The sequence below is a fragment of the Stigmatopora argus genome, chromosome 3 (assembly GCF_051989625.1).
Source record: "Stigmatopora argus isolate UIUO_Sarg chromosome 3, RoL_Sarg_1.0, whole genome shotgun sequence".
In the NCBI taxonomy this organism is placed as follows: domain Eukaryota; kingdom Metazoa; phylum Chordata; class Actinopteri; order Syngnathiformes; family Syngnathidae; genus Stigmatopora; species Stigmatopora argus.
The window spans coordinates 22,863,547-22,886,632 of NC_135389.1; the positions used below are offsets into that span (position 1 = coordinate 22,863,547).

Here is a 23,086-nt window from a genome sequence, read left to right on the forward strand (position 1 = left end):
TACTACTACCACGACCACTACCACGAATACTACTACTACCACGACCACTACCACGAATACTATTACTACAACTACCACTACTACTATCACAACCACGACCACTACCACGAATACTACTACTACCACGACCACTACCACGAATACTACTACTACCACGGCCACTACCACGAATACTACTACTACCACGACCACTACACGAATACTATTACTACAACTACCACTACCCCTACTACTATCACAACCATGACCACAACCACGAATACTACCACTACCACGAATACTACCGCGACCACTACCACAAATACTACCACTACCACTACCACGACCACGACCACTACCATGACCACTCCCACGACTACGACCACCACCACCACTACCACTACACTTGCAGTGTACTTGGGTGCGCCTTAGAGGCCAACTGTTGAATATTAAGTTGACGTGATAAAGTTGGAGAAAATATGTGGCCCACATGTGGACCTTATATTCCCTCTCATCTAGAAACTCTAGGAACAAGGGAACCATTTACACAGCAATTCTACTATTTCTTAAGCATTTAAGCCATTAGCTTGGCCCTGGCGTAGTAAAGGAAACATTAGCAGGCAAACCTGCTGTGAACGCATTATTTTTAGGCAGAAAAAGAGACCATTGCTCCATATGAGAATAGCTTTGAATCCTGGTCTCTCATGTTGAACAGGACAGATGGCGAGGGATGGCAGTCTTGTCAAAGCCGGCCACAGAAGGCCCAAAGATACCACGTCTCTCGCACCCTCCCGTGAACTCGTGTCCAAATAGCCCCGGTGTCCTCCCCGCAACCCGCACAGCTGTCTCATTTGCATACGGCGAACTGCATATTCAATAGGCTTCTGGAAATTACTCAAACTTTGATACGTTCCACGAAGTGATAAACAAATTTCTTATGATTCTTGTGAGGATACCCGGTTCACAAAATGAACGAATGAAGGATTTCATATATTTTACATAGCATTACATGCAACTGAACTGCATGAAATTAGGCTACTTAACATTAAGTTAAGCTAAACTAAAATAACATATGCACTTGACTCCAAAATCCTTTGCGGTATCAACCATTTGATGTGAAATCGAATCCTATTGGTCGCCTGTAAGGCTCGGAAAATGAATTTGAAGGCTCTACTGGACTGAGCAAATAATAAGACGTTTCCCTGAGGATCCAAAAGCAGAGTGGCAATAATCCGTAAACACAGCATGGAAAATTCCTACACTTGCTGAAAGACACGCGCATCACAAATGGAATTGTTCCGCTGAAAACCAAGTGACGGCAATCTCCCCCAAACTACCTGATGTGATTACAATGTTTTCCTCTTTCATCACAAATCTGGATTAGATCGTTTAAGTCCGAAAAGACCCCTTTGTGACCGGTAATAGCACCGCATTTTCGGGAATGTGACCGTATTTTTTCGCATTTTAGACGCCTCCGCGTATAAGCCGTACCCTTAAAATTGCCTTAAAATCGTTGAATTTGACGATTTCTCTCGTATAAGCCGCCCCCTAATTCACAATTTTCACCTCCATATTAGTGGTTTTAATAGGGAGTACAAATGTCAGTGGCGGTCCGTGCATTTCCTAGTGACGCCTTCAGCAAAAACTATTTTATGGCTATAAAACCTCTACTGCAGCTACAGCTGCGACACATAAAAAAGAATCAATAATAACCTCATACAATTGAAATATTATTTAGGAATATAGCCATATTTTACTCACCAAAAATCATTTTTAACTGCACACAATAGCCATCCTCCTTTCTTTCTTCCTTCTTTTCTATCACCATCGAAGCTAATGCTGAAAGTCGAGCCTGTCCTGTTGTTTTTATTCGATTTAGTGCTGAAAATGTTCATTCCCGGTTGTGACAGATTTGCTTGCTTTGGAGTTGTCCGACCTTTCTTAATGATGTCCAGCTTTTTTTTCTTGAAAAGCCCGTCTTGAAAATGGCTTTATATCAACACAACAATATATTTGCTTGTGCAGCTCGCTCCAGACACAGTTTGGTAGCTCTGGCTAATCACTAGCCAATCAAAGTTTGTGAAAGCGATGACGTATCCCTACGCCTGCGACAAGGCATTGTGGTGTTGCCAACTTGAAATCTGATTGGTTAAAGCAACAGTCTTATTGACGCTTGTTTAATGCAGCAGAGCCTGCAGAACTGATTGTGAAGGCCTTGAGGCGGATTTCTGACCCTGGCAACAAATAATAGCTCAAATGTGATTGGTTAAATGCTTCAATATGAAAACACACATCTGGAAGCAGTGCAAACAGGGGGGAAAAGCAATGAAAGGAAGCTAACAGACCATTTGGAATTATTTAATAAGTATTGATGGACAAAATATATTATATGATTCAGATATTTCTTAGGCCAGCAGAGAAGGCCTTGGAGGCCTTGATGGCACACCACTGACAAATAAATGTGTTATTTTGAAGGGAGAATCTTGAGAAAAATCATCGCATGTGCGATTTCTGAGATTCTGTTTGAATTGAAAGTGTTGCCCACACGTAAACAAATTCAGAAAGGAAGTCATGTGAGCAGTACAACCAGGAAGTGTGTCTGTAGCGGTCTAGTTTGTCATCCCTAGGTAAGATGTCGGCGCCCTGACCGACCAATGGCAGGCCCAATTGAGTTTTTTTCACGTTTTATACAAGATACGGTTTATTTTTTCTTGAATTTCCTTCAGAGACGTCAAAATAAATTTTCTTTAGCGTTTTATCTGTTTACCTTTTCTCTATTTTGAAATAAATGACCATATCGTCCGCATTATCTTGCGTTGTTTCGTCTTTGTCACCTTGCAGTTTCGTGCATGTCAAGTCCAATTTGTGCGCATATAAGCCGTACCCTCGATTCGGTCATCATTTTTTTGCAACAAATACGGCGTATATGCGAGAAAATGCGGTAATTGAGTGATTTTGCATCAAGCATATTTTTGAAAAGATGATGGAGAAGTGGGCAGCTTTGAAAAGCCGTGCGTGGGTGTCAAGTGAGAGAAAAGCAACAGAACTATCAAGTGATAAATATCTTGCTGCAAAAAAAAAGCCTGCATCTCTGCGGGAAGACCACCTACACAATGTTCCCGCCTGGTCCGTTAACTGCGTCACTCGCTATAAATATTCCAAATCACACAACATGGAGCATTTTGCACACAAACAGTTTTTGACAAAAATACAAGGAGAAGATAACTTGTCCTCTATTTCAACCCGCTCGTAATCACACAACTTTTTCTTCTCTCTGAGAATCTGATTTTATTTTACTTTCCCTCCACTTATTCATTTTCTGTACCGCTTATCCTCACCAGGGTCGCGGTGGGGTGCCGGAGCCTATCCCAGCTAACTACGGGCATCAAGCGGTGGCTGAGCCAATCGCAGGGCACAAGTAGACAAACAACCTATAATTCATAGCTAGGGCCAATTTAGCATGAAATTAGCCTAGCATGAATGTTTTTGGGATGTGGGAGGAAACCGGAGTACCTGGAGAAAACCCACACATGCCTGGGGAGAACTTATTTACTATGTTGACTACTTTATTTATTATACTTATTTATTGCTTATTATTATTTATTAATTTATGTTTGTTTTTTGTTATTTGAGCACTTCCCTACTTATTTAGGTTGTTGACAACTTATTTATTTATTATCTATGTATTATTTATGTATTATTTATGTGTTATTTATGTATTATTCATGTATTATTTATGTATTATCTGTGTATTATTTATGTATTATTTATGTATTATTTATGTATTATTTATTTATGTATTATTTATTTAATTATTTTTTTATTATTTTTTTTATTTATTATGTATTTATTATTTATTTTTTATTTATTTTTTATTTATTTATTAATAATTAATTAATTAATTAATTATTATTAATTGTTATTATTTACTGATTATTTAAATTTTTCTGTTTGTTTATTGTTATTTGTGCACTAACCTACTGATTTGGCTTGTTGACTACTTATCATGTGACTACTTATTTATTTATGACTTATTTATCAATTGTTTATTTCTTATTTATTTATTTGGTGTTATCATTTATTGATTATTTATCTGTCTGTTTGTTTTTGTTGTATTTGTGCACTCCCCTACTTATTTATGTTGTTGACTACTTATAATGCGACAACTTATTTATTAGTTATTTATTGATTATTTATTGTTATTATTAACTTGTTTGTGTGTTACTTGTTTGTTTTTCATTGTTATCATTTGTGCACTGAAGCTTTAAATCTCATTAAACTTGTATAATGACAACAAAATCAATTAATTCAATTCAACATCCAAAATACACACACCCGGGATCGAACCCACGAACCCAGTACTGCGAGACCGACGCACTAACCACTTTCCCGATGTGGCGCTTTCTCCATTAAAAAAACAAAAAGGAAAACTTGCACGTTTAAATCACACTCAAGATTGGTGCTTGAAAATAAGGGCGCAATAATGAATAAATGAAAAGAGAGTTTTCACATATACGACATAGTACATTTACATATAGACAGTAGGGAAGATTTGGACACATATTGAGGCCACAAATGGCGGTGCAAGCACCAAGCAGTTGGCTTTCAAGTTCATTGCCCAAGGGCACTGGCACCAATTCAGCTAGCAGACTACTGGTAATGCACGATATGTCTGTTCCAGTATATGTCAGGCTTTGTTTTGCTTTTTTGTTTTTACAGACGGTTCTATTGTGGGGTTTTTTTCTATGCTAATATCGGTGGCTTTTACTTTGAAACGTGTTCTTTGTTTGGATGGAAGAAAATGAAGCCTGGCTTTTTTTTAAGACTTCAAAAGCAAGTGTTGTTTAAGATGGCCGTGTGAAAAGCCAACCTGAAGGTTTTGGGGTGAAGATGACCTTCTCATGACAGGTGATAACGACATTGGATGGGAGAGCTTTGACCTTATGACCTTAAATTTATAGCATTTATCCTTGGATGATTGAGATTTCAGATGAATTGAGTTCTTTGTCTTTCTTAATGACATCCGGATTAAAAACATTGAGTCATTTTGAATTCCAATAATGGTCTAAAACGTAAAGGCTGAAAAAAAAAAGTGATATCTTACCTCTATAAAAGTCAAGGTCCCCCTCATGTGTTGATGAATCTGCAAGTGAAAATATTATAGAAATAATCATTATGAGTAAAATTACAGTAAGCGACTTGTTTAACTTATGCAATGATTCTAGTTGCAAATAATCACGTGATTATTCAAAATTGGTTATGCGTTGCAACTATTTGCCAACCTTTGTATTTGAAAGCATTTTGAAGGTAATCATTGCAATCCTGAAGAATTCCAGAAAACTACAGTAAATTTGATAATATATTAAGTTACATCAAGTTGCATTATGTTAGATTTTGTTAGATTATGTTAGATTAAATTACATTGTTAGATTAAGTTACATAATGTTACATTAAGTTACGTTATGTTACGCTAAATTACGTTAAATTACATTACGTTACATTAAGTTACATTATGTTACATCATGTTACATTAAGTTACATTAAATTACATTAAATTACAGTAAATTACAATAAATTATAGTAAATTAGTTTATATTAGATTGTTACATTAAATTGCATAAAGTTACATTAAATTACATTATGTTAGACTGTTAGATTAAGTTACATAATGTTACATTATGTTAGATTATGTTACATTGTTACATTAAGTTACGTTAAGTTACATTTATTTATTATTATGTATTTATTTATATATTTATTCATGTATTTATTTATTAACTTACTTATTACCTATCTATTTATGTCTAAAATGTCTTTTACTGTGTCTGTATTCTCACCCTCTTGCTACTGTGACAACGAAATTTCCCGAATACGGGATGAATAAAGTTATCCAATCCAATTAAGATACTACATTATGTTACATTAAGTAACTACATTACGTAACAGTGTAATTTTATTGCATTCCATTGTATTACACAAGGCAACACTGTGTTGCATTGTTATTCAAATTAATTTATTGTGCTGCTTTATCCTACATTGTGTTATGTATGTTTTTTTTCCTCATTATTTTACCAGTTTAATGATATAATGTGTACTTATCATGTTGGCGTGAGGGTATCTCATGTCAATTGACTTTTTGTATAAGCAATGACACCAACCAATACAATACATATGGCGTGATGGAATTTTCAGGTTGCAGGCTACAATTAGCTCACATTAACCTCAAGTGAAACAAATACAATGTGGTACAACAATCGATCACGTGAGTGCAACGTGGCTAACTGAGTTAGCGCCATTGTGCTTCGATGGAACGATAGGCAACGATGGTTACATAGCACTGCTTGCTTTTTGTTGTTTTTCTTTCCACTGGCGATCAACATTCATCCTTCATCCCTTCAAGAAATGTCAAGCCAATGTTCTTCAGTCGCACTCAAATTGCCGTCGGCGATTGCTTTTTTCTGATGCATCGGTGCTTTGCGGCCTCTGTTTTTCATCTTGTGTACACACAAGAAAAGTCTGTATGGAGTAGTGTATCTACACAAAAAGTGGAATGTAATGGCCAAACCCAAGTGGAGGAAATGTATCAATGATTTAGGATGAGGAGCTGTGATTTAAATGGGGAATATTGCTCCCTTGTTGTTGTTTATCTGAAATCGTTAAGATAGCTGCAGCTAATAGCTCAAGGTACACCAAGGAGGCTGTAGGCCATTTTTCTCACTCAATTTTTTATGTCCACTTGGCTTTAGATCCACAATGGCCGCTGCACTTTGGCAATCGCTGAGGTACATAAAGTTTTGGTTCTCTCCGCAGTGTGGAAGTTCGAATATTCAGATATTAAAAATTAGCAGATGAGAGAAGTAGTATGCATACCTGGCAACCTTGGCCAATTGCTCCACTTGTTAATGATTGCTATTCCCCTTATTAAGCGATTAAAAAACGTACAAAGGCAACGCAGCACATATTTACTCACATAGGGCGCACTTAAGTCTAAAATTGTCCCAATCGGTATGCACTAAACTTAAGATTCTTCGCTGTATGACACTAACAGTTTGACTGTCTGGGTACATTGCTTGCTGACACGCTATATTTACATAGTGAAAAGGCGGAGGTGTTAATGGGGAATGCACGTCCACATATCATGCTTAAATAATGACAATACTACGATGACGTTTTCGTTTTTGAAGTTGACAGGTATGAGTATAGGACTTTTGCCTACTAGTGTGTATAGCACTGACCTGCAGGGGCGCCAGAGAGCAGCAGCGGTAGAAAGAGGAGCAGGCTGAGCTTTGGCATCATGCCCATGTGAGGGGGCGGGCTTTTCCGCTAGACACTCGGATGATGGAACATTAGCAGGACTTCCTGGTTCTCCTTGAAGACACAAACAACAGAACATTTACAATTAAATGGCGGAGAGAATTCCACTGTATTCAATTGGGAACTCATCAAATCATGTTAGAATATAGTGTGGTATTTCTTTTTTTATAACTATGTGTGAATGTTTTTAGTTTTTGTGAGCCAAATCCTTTGAACATAATAATAACAATCAAAAATATTACTAAAATGATAATAATCAAGATGACTCAACATTTTTATCCAACTTGAAAAACATGTCATTATGCTTTGAAATAATGAAGGTATGACAGAATGTAAAATTGTGCATAATTTGAACATTTATATATATATATATATATATATATATATATAAATATATATATATATATATATATATATATATATATATATATATATATATATATATAATGAGTTAATGTTCAAATCATGCACAATTTTACAGAATAATAATATAAGACAGTGTATTTTTATGTAAAATAATCAAACGTATTCTGTCATACCTTCATTATTTTAAAGCACAATGACATGTCTTTCAAGTTGGATAAAATGTTGAGTCATCTTGATTATTATCATTTTAGTAATATTTTTCATTATTATTATGTATTAATAATTAATAATGAAGGTATGACAGAATGTGTTTGATTAATTTACATAAAAATACACTGTCTTATATTATTATTCTGTAAAATTGTGCATAATTTGAACATTAACTCAAAATATATATATATATACATACATACATACATATATATATATATATATATATATATATATATATGTATATATATATATATATATATATATATGTATATATATATATATATATATATATATATATATTAAATCGCACTTGAATGATTTGCTGAAATGTTTGCACATAAAATCTGAAGTAAAAATGTCGAAAAAGAAACATTTAGACAACCAAATGTATTCGTAATGACAATAAAACTGTATTCGGGCCGCAGTTCTTGGCGCAACACTAGAGGGCGCACTAGTCGCTGCTCCAAATGACGACGTTAACTTGTCAAACTTCTTCCATTTTCTAAAACATGACCCGTCACAACTATACGGGGCGTCACTTTAACAGTAGCATCCCCGCATGCCAAGACCCTGACATTTTCACGCTAACTGCTTCCTGTCAGCCTCCCAGGCGCAAACCAATTGACTGACACGTGGACCCTCGCCAAAACAAACTGGCGCTTCAGATGAGCAGCCATCCCACAGCTCCCCCGAGACGTTTAACACCACACAAATAACGAGCTAGCACCCCAACACACCCACAAAAAAGCAACAAATGCGTAAGCATTGGGCCTCAAGCCAATTTTATAATGGACGAATTAAATGTGGTGAGCCTGCGACCATGACATTAATAACAGGAATGATCCGTTTTATTACGCCGCCATCACCTTCTGCGGGTTTGGTCAAGGTGTTGCGGTCCACATCCGTTTGACAACAACCCTAAACTACAAAAATAATAATATTCTAGGGCACATGTGTCAAAGTGGCGGCCCGGGTGCCAAATCTGGCCCGTTGCATCATTTTGTGTGGCCCGGGAAAGTAAATGATGAGTGCCGACTAGTTCGGGCCGCCATTTTGATCGTTTATAAGAAACTGTTTTACATTTTTTGCATGACGCAAAAGCCAGTCATTTTTGGTCTAGTTTTGATAACTCTTTTGAATGGAGATTTTTTTCAAACAGTCAAAAACAACCTTAGTCTTTAAGTGAAACTATCGGAGTGAGGGTTTATTCATAAATCGGGGGCTTATATAGTAACACTCTATGTCACACGTGTCAAAGTGGCGGCGTGGGGGCCAAATCTGGCCCGCCGCATCATTTTGTGTGGCCCGGGAAAGTAAATGATGAGTGCCGACTTTCTGTTTTAGGATCAATCCTGATTGGTTTACAGAATCGGTCACGTTCGGTTGAAAATCAAAACCACCGTCTTTCTTCCCGAGATCACTTAAGCTAGCTAGTAAACATTCAAATCATCAGTGCTTCGAACAGAGCGGAAAATCCCGTTTCCAAATGGCGACCACACACGTAGAATAAAAAAAAGTGTTTCCCACGAAACTCCTGCGACCGCTCTTCCCGTCCAACGTGTTCATCTGCTCGGATACAAGAGGATCCGTCGTCTCCTAGCAACACCATCCAAAAAGGAGCAATTTAGCGTCCCGGGTTGCGGCGCCAATGAAGCTATCCAAACAGTCACTATTTATAGCGCGATGACCTGTCATGGCCCATCTCTTCACCACCTTCCTTCTCAACTTCTGCAAAGCCGTCGTCCGTGAATCCTCGATGACGCTAATGGATGCACTTATGGTGATGACAGGCCGCCTCCCTTTGACATCGAGGCGGCCAATCCCATCCGTCATATAAGGAGCACCCGGCGAAGGGATACGGTGAAGATGGCATGCTCTTATAATCAGTTTTAATCTAATAGGAGGCCTCCAACTTGGAGCTTGACCTCAAACGCCGCCATTTCTACACCACCATAAATCACATTGCCACAGTGATTGACCAGTTCTGGCAAGTTCCTTGTTTTCCTCCAGGGTCGCCCTAGCGTCGCCACGGCGTCGCCTTAGCGTCCAGCCGTAGTCGCCTCGTATCATTTCAATCGATATCTTTCCAATCCATCCAGAATCTCCAACCTGATTGCGCCGTGATCACAAGTCCCATTACATCACGACTCTGTCGCCTCGAGGCAATTTCTGAGATTCTAAAGCACAGGGTGTCAAAGTGGCGGTCCGGGGGCCAAATCTGGCCCGCCGCATCATTTTGTGCGGCCCAAGAAAGTCAATCATGAGTCCCGACTTTCTGTTTTAAGATAAAATTCAAATGATTATAGAGGTACATTACATTTCCTGATTTTCCCCTTTTAAAAATCAATCACTGCAATTTTTCCATCCATTTTTTTCTTTTGTTTTTAGTTCAAAAAGCATTTTGTAAAATTTAAAAATAAATATACAAATATTTTCTGTTTTCCACTTATAAAAAACATGATTAAAAGACATTTCCATTACTAAGAAGAAGAAAAAGCTCAAATAAACATTGTTTTAGATCTATAAAAACGGACTATTTAGGGCTTTTGATCCAGTTCTTTTAATCCAATTTAGAAAAATCAAAAAAAAATCTAGATATTAGATCTAAAATGGACATAAAATGGCATTGACGTTAATGTGTCCCGCGAACCAACCCAAGTTTGACACCCTTGTTCTAAAGCACTTGTGTCAAAGTGGCGGCCCGGGGACCAAATCTGGTCCGCCGCATCATTTTGTGTGGCCCGGGAAAGTAAATCATGAGTGCCGAATTTCTGTTTTAGGATCAAATTCAAATGAAGAGTATAGATGTATATTAAATTTCCTGATTTGACCCCTTTTAAATAAATAATTGTCATTTTTTAATCCATTTTTTCTGTTTTTAGTTCAAAAATCCTTTTGTAAAATCTAAAAATATATTTAAAAAAGCTAAAATAAACATTATTTTAGATCTATAAAAACTGACTATTTAGGGCTTTTAATCCAGTTCGTTTAATCCATTTATAATAAAAACTAAATATTATATCTAAAATGGAATGGAGTGGACGTTAACGCGGCCCGCAAACCAACCCGAGTCTGACACCCTTGTTCTAAAGCATCCCTCGACTGAACATCACTGTCATTCCTACTTGTTATCATGACCCCATAACCCCATTTACGTTGCCCCCTCCTCCTTTTATGATAACTAGGTGGAGCTCTAACCATTTCTTATCAACTAAGCGGCTTCAGAATGTTGGGGGATGGGGAAGGATTTGAAGGGTTCAGGCTCGGGAAAAACAAGTCCTTCCGAAGACGACCCCCCCAACCCTGACATCCATTGGGCTTCACGTACAATCAACAGTCGCAATCATTAACGTCAGATTTGCAGTAATCCGTGCGAGAAGAAGCCAAGATGGGGTTAAAACTAGCTTGCTCCTAATCAGAAGGGGAATGAATGGAAGACGTGGAATGCTTAGAGTCATCTTGTCTATCTCCAATCGAGGAGGAAATTGACTTTCTCGTGTATTTTTAAAAGTCTTTCACTACGCAAAGTCAAGGGAATGTGGGTTCTTAACCGTACTTGTCAACGTATACATTTTTCCTGGATTTTACACATTTTTTTGATCATTTAAAATGGTCTACGCCCGTGACCGGACGTTTGGTCGCCGGACGTTTGGTCGCCGGACGTTTGGTCGCCCGGGTGAATATAATTTTGAGAGCTGGTTTCAACAGTAAACTCTCTGTCATGTTGTCAAACGTCCGGCGACCAAACGTCCGGCGACCAAACGTCCGGGCGACCAAACGTCGGGGTGACCAAACGTCAGGCGACCAAACGTCCGGCGACCAAACGTCCGAGTACCGTCTATGCCAAGGGTGTCAAACTCGGGTTGGTTCGCGGGCCGCATTAACGTCAACTCCATTTCACGTGGGCCAGACCATTTTAGATATAATATTTAGATAGTGTATAGATAAATTTAAATCAGATTAAAAGACATGGATCAAAACCCCTAAATATTCTCTTTTTGTAATGGATATAAAACTATGTTTATTTGAGGGTTTTTTTTTCTTAGTAAGGGAAAACCTCTTTTAATCATTTGATTTTCATTTCAAAAGGAAACTAAATATTTTTATCATGTTCAATATTAAAATGGAAAACAGAAAATATTTTTATACATTTTTTTTTAGATTTTACAAAATGCTATTTGAACTAAAAACAAAATTGGATTACAAAATTGCAATTATTGATCTAAAAAGGGGAAAATTAGGAAATATAATATACACCTATAATCATTGGAATTTAATCCTAAAACAGAAAGTCGGCCTTCATGATATACTTTCTCAGGCCACATAAAATGATGCAGCGGGCAAGATTTGGCCCCCGGGCCGCCACTTTGACACCCACCTGTGGTCTACGCCATATAACAAGTTTTGTGCGGGATTTTTTAAGTACGTTTTTTTGTAAAACTGATTTTGTTTTCCCCATTTCGGTTCTAATCCAGATTGTCTCGGTCAATGGTAGCAGGCAAAAACGTCATCGTAGTATTGTCATTCTTTAAGAGCACATTTCCCTTTCACCAGTTTGCCTTTTCACTATACAAATATAGCGCGTTAGCAAGCAATGTACCCAGACAGTCAAGCTGTCAGCGTCATACAGCGACATCTACAGAATCTTTTATTTAGTGCACCCACTGATTGGGCATCCAGTCTACTTTGGAGAAAGTTTTAGACTTTTAATTGCACCCTATGTGAGTAAATATGTGCGGCGTTGCATTTATACGGTTTATTATCGCTTAATAGGGGGAATTGAAATCATTAATACAATTGGCCGAGGTTAGATTACATTAGATAATTTTATTCATCCCGTATTTGGGAAATTTCACTGTCACAATAACAAGAGGGTGAGAATACAGCCACAGTAAAAGACATTTTAGACATAAATAAATAGGTAACTTGACAGGTATGCCTTAACTATGACCAGAATAACACACACACACACAAACACAAGTGCAGTATAGCTACCAACATAAGCGTGTAATCCCGAAAAAATGATCTTATGCTAAAAATTTTGACTTTTCATGTAGTCTTAATGACTTTTATGATTGTCAAATGACTCAAGGTATTCCAGATTTTCGAATGAATGTTTTTGGAGGCCTGTGGATTAAAAACCCAGGCTGAATACGTTTCCTCGGGCCAGGGGATATCGATCAATAACTCATTTTCAAGCCATCTTTTTAGCCGTGACACTCGATACCAACGTGGAAGAGATGAAGCTATCTTCCATTTCACGCTGCGTCGGATCTTATTTTTGCCACAATGCACAAAAGCCTCGCCCGTGAATTATTGATGGTCCCAAGTATTGATTCCCAAAGAGACTCGCATCATGAGTCGTGACACGGAAACGCCGGGTGACATTTTGTATCCACTGATTGAGTGACAACAATACTAGAACCAATCGCCGATGACCTCTGCCAAGCAGGGTTGGGGAAAACCGGTCCCGGGTTTCTACAAAATGGCGACAAAGGGGATGGTTTAGAGCACACGTGTCAAAGTGTCGGCCCGGGGGCCAAATCTGGCCCGCCGCATCATTCTGTGCGGCCCCGGGAAAGTAAATCATGATTGCCGACTTTCTGTTTTAGGATCCAATTCAAATGAAGAGTATAGATGTATATTAAATTTCCTGATTTTCCTCCTTTTAAATCAATAATTGTCATTTTTTAATCCATTTTTTCTGTGTTTTTAGTTCAAAAACCATCTTGTAAAATCTAAAAATATATTGAAATAAAGCTAAAATAAACATTGTTTTAGATCTATAAAAAGATGAATATTCAGAGCTTTTAATCCAGTTCTTTTAATCCATTTATAATATTAAAAAAATCTAAACATTATATCTAAAATGGTTCGGCCCACATGAAATCGAGTTGACGTTAAATCCATTACAAGAGAATATTTGCCATTAAGAGGCTCAGATAGAAGATTTGTACTCATTTTAATAACCAAAAATTATCTCTCCATGATCGGAAAAGCTGCCAATTCATTAATCGATTAATTTTGGCAGCCATGTTGGAAGACATAACGGCCCTCCGGATGAAAGCAAAACTGGACTAAGCAAAGAAGATCCAGAACACCTCGAACTGCACCCGAATCCACCACAGACACTCCACCAGATTTCCAGACCTTCATTATTTTTGACTATTGATGACTTTTTGACTATTTTTGACTATTGATATTTAATCCAGATCATTTAATCCATTTATAAAAACAAATCTAAATATTATATCTAAAATGGTCCGGCCCACATGAAATGGAGTTGACGTTAACGCGGCCCGCGAACCAACCCGAGTCTGACACCCTTGGCGTAGGGTGAGACATTTTCGTCCGCGGGGGTGTCATAGTCATCGGCAAGTGTAAAATGCTTTGAAAATCCGCTTCAGCCACGGCGTGGCATGACACATGACAGACTACCTCATGCCGGGAAAGGTCGAGATGCGAGACGTACACTCTATTACACAAAGTACTCGGCTTAATTGCTTCATGCCACATCTGCTCAATGAAGATATGAGTTAAAATGCTTTCTGGAGGAGAAACATATTAACCCCCCCCCCTCCCCACCTCACCACATGCTCACACTGGTGTAATATTTAGGTGACGGAGAGAGATGAGTTCACACGTTGCAGAAACCTTCAAGCCATGGGATGAAATAAAGTTCTAACCTAACCTAACGATGGTTGTTTAGGTCCGAAATGAGGAGTTGTAGTTTTGCGTTCCTGATTTCCACAAGAAATGTTTATCTCTAAATTGCTACAAAACATTTCTACACCACAAAATCTTAAGAAATGGTCAAGTATTTCAAGAGAACCCTGATAAATCACCAGATAAAACCAAGTACCAACGCCTATGTTTAAGTAAGTACTAATATGACACGTAATAAAATACTGTTGGTATCAATACTCAGAATCCGTATGTTAGATTAGATTAAATTATATTCATCCGAATACTCGATAAGCGTCAGAAAAAAAATGCAACATTCCCTCAAATAGATCTAAAACAATGTTTATTTTAGCTTTTTTTTTTAGATATTTTTAGATTTTACAAAATGATTTTTGTAACTAAAAACACAGAAAAAAATTGATTAAAAAATGACAATTATTGATTTAAAAGGGGTAAAATCAGGAAATTTAATATACATCTATACTCTTCATTTTAATTTGATCCTAAAACAGAAAGTTGGCACTCATCATTGACTTTCCCGGGCCACACAAAATGATGCGGCGGGCCAGATTTGGCCCCCGGGCCGCCACTCTGACACCTGTGCTCTAAAGGTTTTAAATTGTCGAACCATACTACAATATCCGTGTTTAGGATGTTAATGAAACCAAAGTACCTGGAAAAAAACCACAGAAACAGGGACAACATGCAAACTCCACATACGACGATTGGAACCCACCGGGTATTGAACCCACAATCTCCAAGCTGCACGGCAGACGCACTAACCACCAATCACAGTGCCTTGCTAATTTCTTAATCAAATGCATTTAGCATTTTTAATCCATCATTTTGAATACAGCCTTCAATATTTTCCTCTGCAGCCATTGGACAAAAAAAAACTTTTGGACGGCCATATTGGCACTTTGTCCCAATTGGATTAAAAACCGAGCCAACGTTGGGGCGGGCGGGGATTAACAAATGTTGACAAAAAGTGGCAATCAAAACAAGCCGGTTGTTTAATTGCATTACGGCGAAGATGATGTCAACAACGAGGTCACAAAGTGTCTCATCCTTACCTTGGGGTGGCGAGCTGCCATTTCACGACACCCCCACCCAGACCCCCAACCCCCCGTCCCCCCGTCCCCCCCGTCTTCCGCCACGCTACTCTGCCAAGCGTCCTAAATACTGAGCTCCATTGTCTGTCCCAATGAGATGCCGCTGGATGGAGGCTCGCTCTCCGAGGTGAAGGCGCCACGAAAATCGGGGAGGGCGGTAGCGGGACTGCGGGGAAATAAACAAAGGCTAATTCCCCGAGCAAGATAGAGGGAGTCGTCTAAAACTCAAGACCCCCCCCCCACACAGCCAGGGGTCTTCTCGCCTTGTCCGTGTCCAGGCTGCTGTTTAATCTTTTAAGCCTTCTTGTCCTACCGACACACACACCGATACACCCACATTATTATCACGCCCACCCCTCCCTCTAAGACATGCTTGAGTCCAGACATATGATCGGCATTTTTTTTTTACATTTAAATCACTGGCATGGTTCGGTGGTTAAGTGGTTGGCGTGTCGGCCGCACGGTTCCGGGGCCGTGGGTTCGATACCAGGTGGGTCCTCACTGTGTGGAGTTTGTATGTTCTTCCTGGGATTGCATGGGTTCTCTCTGGGAACTTCACTTAGCTCCCACATTCCAGAAATGTGCATGCTAGGCTAATAGCATGCTAAATTGACGAAGCTTAGCTATGATTGGCTGTATTTGGGACTTGTGCCCTGCGATTGGCTGGCCAACGATTCAAGGTGTGCCACATAGTTGCCAGGGATATGCTCCAGCACCCCCCGGAACCCATTGTGAGGATAAGCGGCTCAGAAAATGAATACAAAATAATTCCAAAAAGTGCATGCTCGGTAACTTATATGCTAATTTGCCTAAACCTCGCTAGGATTGGTTGTCCTTTGTATCCTCGTGCCCTGCGATTGGCTGGCCACCGATTCAGGGTGTCCCACATAGTTGCCTGGGATATGCTCCGGCACCCCCCGCAAACCCTTGTGAGGATAAACGGCTCAGAAAATGAATACATGAAAAAAAAATTCCAAAAATTGCATGCTAGGTAATTTATAGGCTAATTTGCCGAAACCTCGCTATGATTGGTTGTCCTTTGTCTCCTCGTGCCCCGCGATTGGCTGACCACCAATTCAGGGTGTCCCCCTCCTGGTGCCCATCGTTGAGTGGGATAGGCTCCAGCAACCCCGTGACCCTTGTGAAGATAAGTGGTTCAGAAAATGAATACATGAAAACAAAATAATTCCTACTTGTATGCTAGTTTGCCTAAACCTCGCTAGGATTGGTTGTCCTTTGTGTCCTCGTGCCCTGCGATTGGCTGACCACCAATTCAGGGTTTTACCCACCTAGTGCCCATCGTCGAGTGGGATAGGCTCTAGCACCCCCGTGACCCTTGTGAGGATAAGTGGTTCGGAAAATGAATGAGTGAATGTTTCGTGTTTATTTGGTGCCAAGTTGCTCATTATTATCGATATTTACGGACGTTACCATCGCTTTTTTACTTTAGTTTCTTAACAATAAACAAAAGCACAGAGTTTCTTCATCAATAGCTATGAATAAAAATATTCATAATATAACTTCAATCTAGATCATACATTCTTGAGATATTGTAATACACAAAACCTTATCATAGAGCATTAATAAATTAACTTTTCCATCTAAAGCTCATTTTCTTTATTCTTTCACTGAACTCATTTGCAAAAGATCTCATTGAAATTGGAAAATCTTATTACCCATAATTGCTAAAGTAGGTCTCCAATAAAAAGACTCTATTTCACACCCTCTTTCATATTTTTTTTCCAAGTCTAACAGACACTTTGATTGAAACGCCAAGCCTCGTGCATTAAATCTGAAACACGTTTTCACATTTTCATCCGCGAAAAAAATGCAAAAAGGAGGAGAGATACATATTAATATGTTCTCTTGTCAAGTATTTTCTCTAAAGACGAAGAACCCCAGCATGCGTCTTTTTATCCTCTGCTAGCGGAATCATTTTCTTTGGCACAAAACCAAAGCGTGCATAAATGTAGCGTACATACATTTTACACTTACAGTCAATGGTTCTTCATCTCGAGAAGATTAAGTCATATTTTCAGCCAATCTGATTTAGCCAGTTGGATTTTAAGAGTAAGAAAATACAAAATTAGCATAGGAAAATACAGTATACTATGTATATACTGTTAGTTTGTCATTTATTTATTTTATTTTGGCGATTCCCGACTGGCAGGAAGATATTTAAAAGCACTCCTGAAGTGTGTCCCACTTAAATGTGTGCCGATTCCTAACAGGTCAGTGAATCTCGATTATCCAGCTGCTCAACATGAATAAATTACCGGATAAATTACTCGCATATAAGCCGCGCCCTTAAAATTGCCTTAAAATGTTGAATCTCTACAATTTCTCGCATATAAGCCACCCCGCGTATAAGCCGCACCCTGAAAATTGCCTTCAAATTGTTGAATGTTTACAATTTCCCGCATATAAGCCGCACCCTGAAAATTGCCTTCAAATCGGTGAATTTTTACAATTTCCCGTGTATAAGTCGCACCCTCAAAATTGCCTTCAAATCTGTGAATTTTTACAATTTCTCGAGTATAAGCCGCTCCCTTAACATCAACTCGATTTCATGTTAGATTTATATTAGATATAATATTTAGATTTTTTTTTAAATCTATTTTTCGATTTTACAAAATGATTTTTGAACTAAAAACAGAAAAAAAATGATTAAAAAATGACAATTATTGATTTAAAAAAGGGGGTAAATCTGGAAATTTAATATACATCTATACTCTTCATTTTTTTTATAAATCGATTAAAAGAACTGGATTAATAGCCCTAAATATTCATTTTTTATAGATCTAAAACAATGTTTATTTGAGCTTTTTTTCTTAGTAAAGGAAAATCTCTTTCAATCATTATGTTCCATATTAAAGTGGAAAACAGAAAATATTTTTATATATTTTTAGATTTTACAAAATGATTTTTGAACTAAAAACACGGAAAAAAATGGATTAAAAATGTACAATTATTGACTTAAAGGGGGAAAATCAGGACATTCAATATACATCTATACTCTTCATTTTAATTTGATCCTAAAACAGAAAGTCGGCACTCATGATTGACTTTCCCGGGCCACACAAAATGAAGCGGCGGGCCAGATTTGGCCCCCGGGCCGCCACTTTGACACCTGTGCTCAAAATTGTCTCGAGGTATGGCTCTGAGGGTGAATGGCCCTGAATGGGTGGCCAGCCAGCCAATCGCAGGGCCAATCATAGTTAGGGGGCAATTTAGCATACAATTAGCCTAGCATGTCTGTTTTGGGAGGAAACCGGAGTACCCGGAGAAAATTCACGCAAGCCGGGGGACAACATAGAAACACCACACAGTGAGGACTCACCCGGGATCAAACCCACGACCCCCAAACTGCGAGGCTCTCCTGCCAACCACTTGACCACCGCGCATACGTCTCCATACCACACTTAATTCTCAGAATAAATCGTAAAAGCGCGACATTTGAAAGACAAGAGCTTAATATGAAAACCTAGCGCACTAAATGAAGAACTAAATCATTGAACTCTTTCAACCTAATTTAGTCCAACCTTCACTTTACTCATTTGCCTTGACCTACTAATCTAAAAACCTTTTGCGCACGCCGCGGTCTCGCGCTGGCATACATCCCTCTAGGCACAAGAAAAAAATAATAAATAAAAATGCTTTACTTCCTCAACATAATGTCAGTACTAATATACAATTGACACGGAACATAAAATTGTCACAACATACGTGTGGGCAAAACATTGTACGATACTGTAGATCAGGGGTCGGGAACCTTTTTGAAAGAGAGAGCCATAAACAATTCTTATTTTCTAATGTTATTGCTAAAGAGCCATTTCCAGAATTTAAAAGTAAAAATGTATGAAAATGTGCGATTTTTTTCTCTCTCTGTCATTTCACCACTTTTTAATCACAAAAAGTCTCTGATTTCTTTTGACAACATTGTTATGATGTTGCTAATCAATCAGTATTAATGAGATGAGTAATGAAAAACTAAATTATGATTAAAGTGGTGTTAGACTAGAGCCTCGCTAAGGAAACATCCTACAAAACAACAACAAGAAGTCAGATTTACCTCTCAAACGCTTTAAGACAAGGCACAATAATTATTTAGAAATCTTTCCAAATGATATTATTGTCCAAAATCTATTAAGACCAGCACGCCAGTATAGCGCCGATTTTCTCTCAGCGCCGAATATTAAAAAGCGAAATCCAAACTAACACTTTACGGCTCGCAGGAGGCTCGAGGATAAACGTCTGGTGCCGCTAGGCGAGTGCTCTCGTGGCACTCGGCCCTCCTCTTGGTACGCGTCGGCCATCTTTCACTTTTCCAGCCACCCACACAAAATCCGTAACCTTTCGCAGCGTGTCCTACTTGTGTCGGGGGCCTCGGGAGGCGCAAATCGGCAACGGAGGAGAATGCCGGTGAAGGTGGCATCCATATTTTAAAAGGTGAAATGGAGTTCAACTTTCTCAAGTGGAAAAGTGGAAAGTGCCAAAACAACTCAATGGAAAATAATAACATTTTTTTTCGGACTCAGTGATGCCTTGTTACACACGCGCCACTATTTTGGATTTTTGAAGGCTTTTGAGTGAAACTCAAAACTCAAAAGCAGCTTTTGAAACAATAGCAGGTGAAAAAAAAATATTATGAGTGCATATTGCTGCTTTACCCCAAAAAGTAGACCAGGAACATGTTTTGACATAATAGTTATCACATTTTTACATTTAATATCATGTAAAGGGCTACAATATCATGTAAAAACGTGAAAAAAAGTATTATTTATGAGAGCATATTGCTGCTATACCCAAAAAAGTAGACCAGTAACATGTTTTTGACATAATAGTTATCACATTTTTACATCATAATACCATGAAAAGGGCTACAATATCGTGTATTTTTTTAAGAAAAAAAGTGTATTCTTTATGGGAGTATATTGCTGCTGTACCCCAAAAAGTAGACCAGGAACAGAACATGTTTTTGACATAGTAGTTATCACATTTTTACATTATAATACCATGAAAAGGGCTACAATATTGTGTAAAAACTTGAAAACGAAGCGTATACTTTATGGGAGCATATTGCTGTTATAAAAGTAGACCAGGAACATGTTTTTGACATAATAGTTATCAAATTTTACATTATAAAATGTCAAGGGCTACAATATCGTGTAAAAACGTGAAAATTAAGAATATTTTGATGGGATCATATTGCTGCTGTAACCCAAAAAGTAAACCAGGAACATGTTTTTTACATAATCACATTTTTACATTATAATATCATGTAAAAATGTCCAAACGATGGGAACGCTATCACATTAGTATAGATATCAGGTTTTAACATGAACTCAACTAAAAGCGTGATAACTATCATGTAAATATATAGATCCACATACACCTATATATATACATATATAAATTTGTCAAATATGGATTATCATTGTGCTTTTACATACATTATCTTGTCAAAGGATGGTAACTATCATTTCAAACTGTGATAGTGGCATTTTGGGGATTTCCAGTTTCAGCAACACACTTCCATAATTCCACCATAATAAAAGGTAAAAAAAATATAATGTTTTTTCCCCTCTCCCATAACACAACATTCAATGACACATTTCCACAATGTGAGATTTGTTCTAGCATGCTATGACAGCTGTGGCACACGTTTCAGTTGAAAGTGAAAAGGCTCCAGGTTACACTTTGCTCACAATGGAAGAGAAAGCATTTGACGAGCATTTTACAACTCTAACTACCTAAAGTGCAAATATGACACGAAGCTATATTCATCTCCCAATCAAATTGTGAAGATACGTAGATAAATCCTGCGGGATCCACTTTCCAACCAAGCATCTCGAGCAAGCGTTTTTTACAAACCATGAACATTTTTGACCTCCTACATGTATCTATAATGAACCTCTTCTCCTTGAATGGCTCCGCCCCTCATCCATAATGGATGCTGTGAAGAGCTCGGCTTCCTGCGAATGGACTTCGTGCCAGTCAGTCCAGCTGTATTGATTCTTACGCTGGAGTCATTACGGCAAAGATAATAAGGTTTGGGGGTCGCAATCCCTTTCCTGCTTGGCTCTCCTTCCTCCAAACCAGTCGTAACGCTTCTCCTGCATCGTCGACTTGAGCTTCCCTGGCACAAACATGGCCGGTCATATTGAAATATCAGCCCCAAAAGATCATCAACTGGCCCCTTACTTATCTGTCCACCATCTAATGGCAAGGAGCATTATAAAAGACAATGCTACACATCCTTGGTTTCCACCTGTTGAAACTGCTTCCCTCTGGCAGGTGCTAAAGGACCATAACAGCCAAGACAAAGAGACTCAAGGACATATTCTTCCCCAGAGCCGTCACCGTACTCCAGTTCTGCACCTAATCCAGACTTACTGTTAACCACTGTAACAATGTCGGCAATTTATCTATGTTGACCACTTATCTATGTTGACCACTTATCTATGTTGAGCACTTATCTATGTTGACCACTTATCTATGTTGACCACTTATCTATGTTGACCACTTATCTATGTTGACCACTTATCTATGTTGACCACTTATCTATGTTGACCACTTATCTATGTTGACCACTTATCTATGTTGACCACTTATCTATGTTGACCACTTATCTATGTTGACCACTTATCTATGTTGACCACTTATCTATGTTGACCACTTATCTATGTTGACCACTTATCTATGTTGACCACTTATCTATGTTGACCACTTATCTATGTTGACCACTTATCCACGTTGACCACTTATCCACGTTGACCACTTATCCATGTTGACCACTTATCCATGTTGACCACTTATCTATGTTGACCAATTATCTATGTTGACCACTTATCTATGTTGACTACTATTTATTTATTATTATTTAGTTATTTACTTATTTATCTATTTATTTATGTATGTATTTAAGTATGTACGTATTTATTTTGTATTAATCTATTTATTTAGTTATTTATATGTGTTTTTATTTTTTTATTAATGTATTTATTTAGTTAGTTATTTGTGTATGTTAGGATTTTTTTATTAATCTATTTATTTATTTATGTATGTGTGTCTTTATTGACTATGTATTTATTTATTTATTTGTCTGTTTATTTGTCTGTTGTTGTTAGAGTGAGGGTATTCAGTCTCCACTTATTCATGTTGTGACTACTTATTTATTATTTATTTGTCTGTTTGTTGTTATTTGAGCACTTGCCTACTTATTTATGTTGTGACTATGTCTTTATTGATTATATATTTGTCTGTTTGTTTCTTGTTGCTATTTGTGCACTTCATGGTGAAATCTTTAAATCTCATTCGATTAGATTCATCCCATACTTGTATAATGACAATAAAATAAAAAGCTTTTTCCATCTATGGAAGTCCGCAAAGGTGAATCCTCTTCATATACAGGTCAC

At 38.0% G+C, this 23,086-nt stretch overlaps 1 protein-coding gene across 2 annotated transcripts in view; it reads right to left on the reverse strand.

Moving 5' to 3' along the window:
- Positions 1–23,086, reverse strand: part of cntn1a (contactin 1a) — a 68,548-nt gene that overhangs the window by 30,092 nt on the left and 15,370 nt on the right. For both annotated transcript variants that reach the window (XM_077596081.1, XM_077596080.1), the window contains 2 exons: positions 7,215–7,347; positions 5,084–5,122 (listed from right to left, as the gene is read on the reverse strand). In XM_077596081.1, coding sequence (XP_077452207.1) covers positions 5,084–5,122; positions 7,215–7,281 — 106 coding nt within the window. In that variant the 5' untranslated portion in view covers positions 7,282–7,347. The remainder of the gene's footprint in view (positions 1–5,083; positions 5,123–7,214; positions 7,348–23,086) is intronic.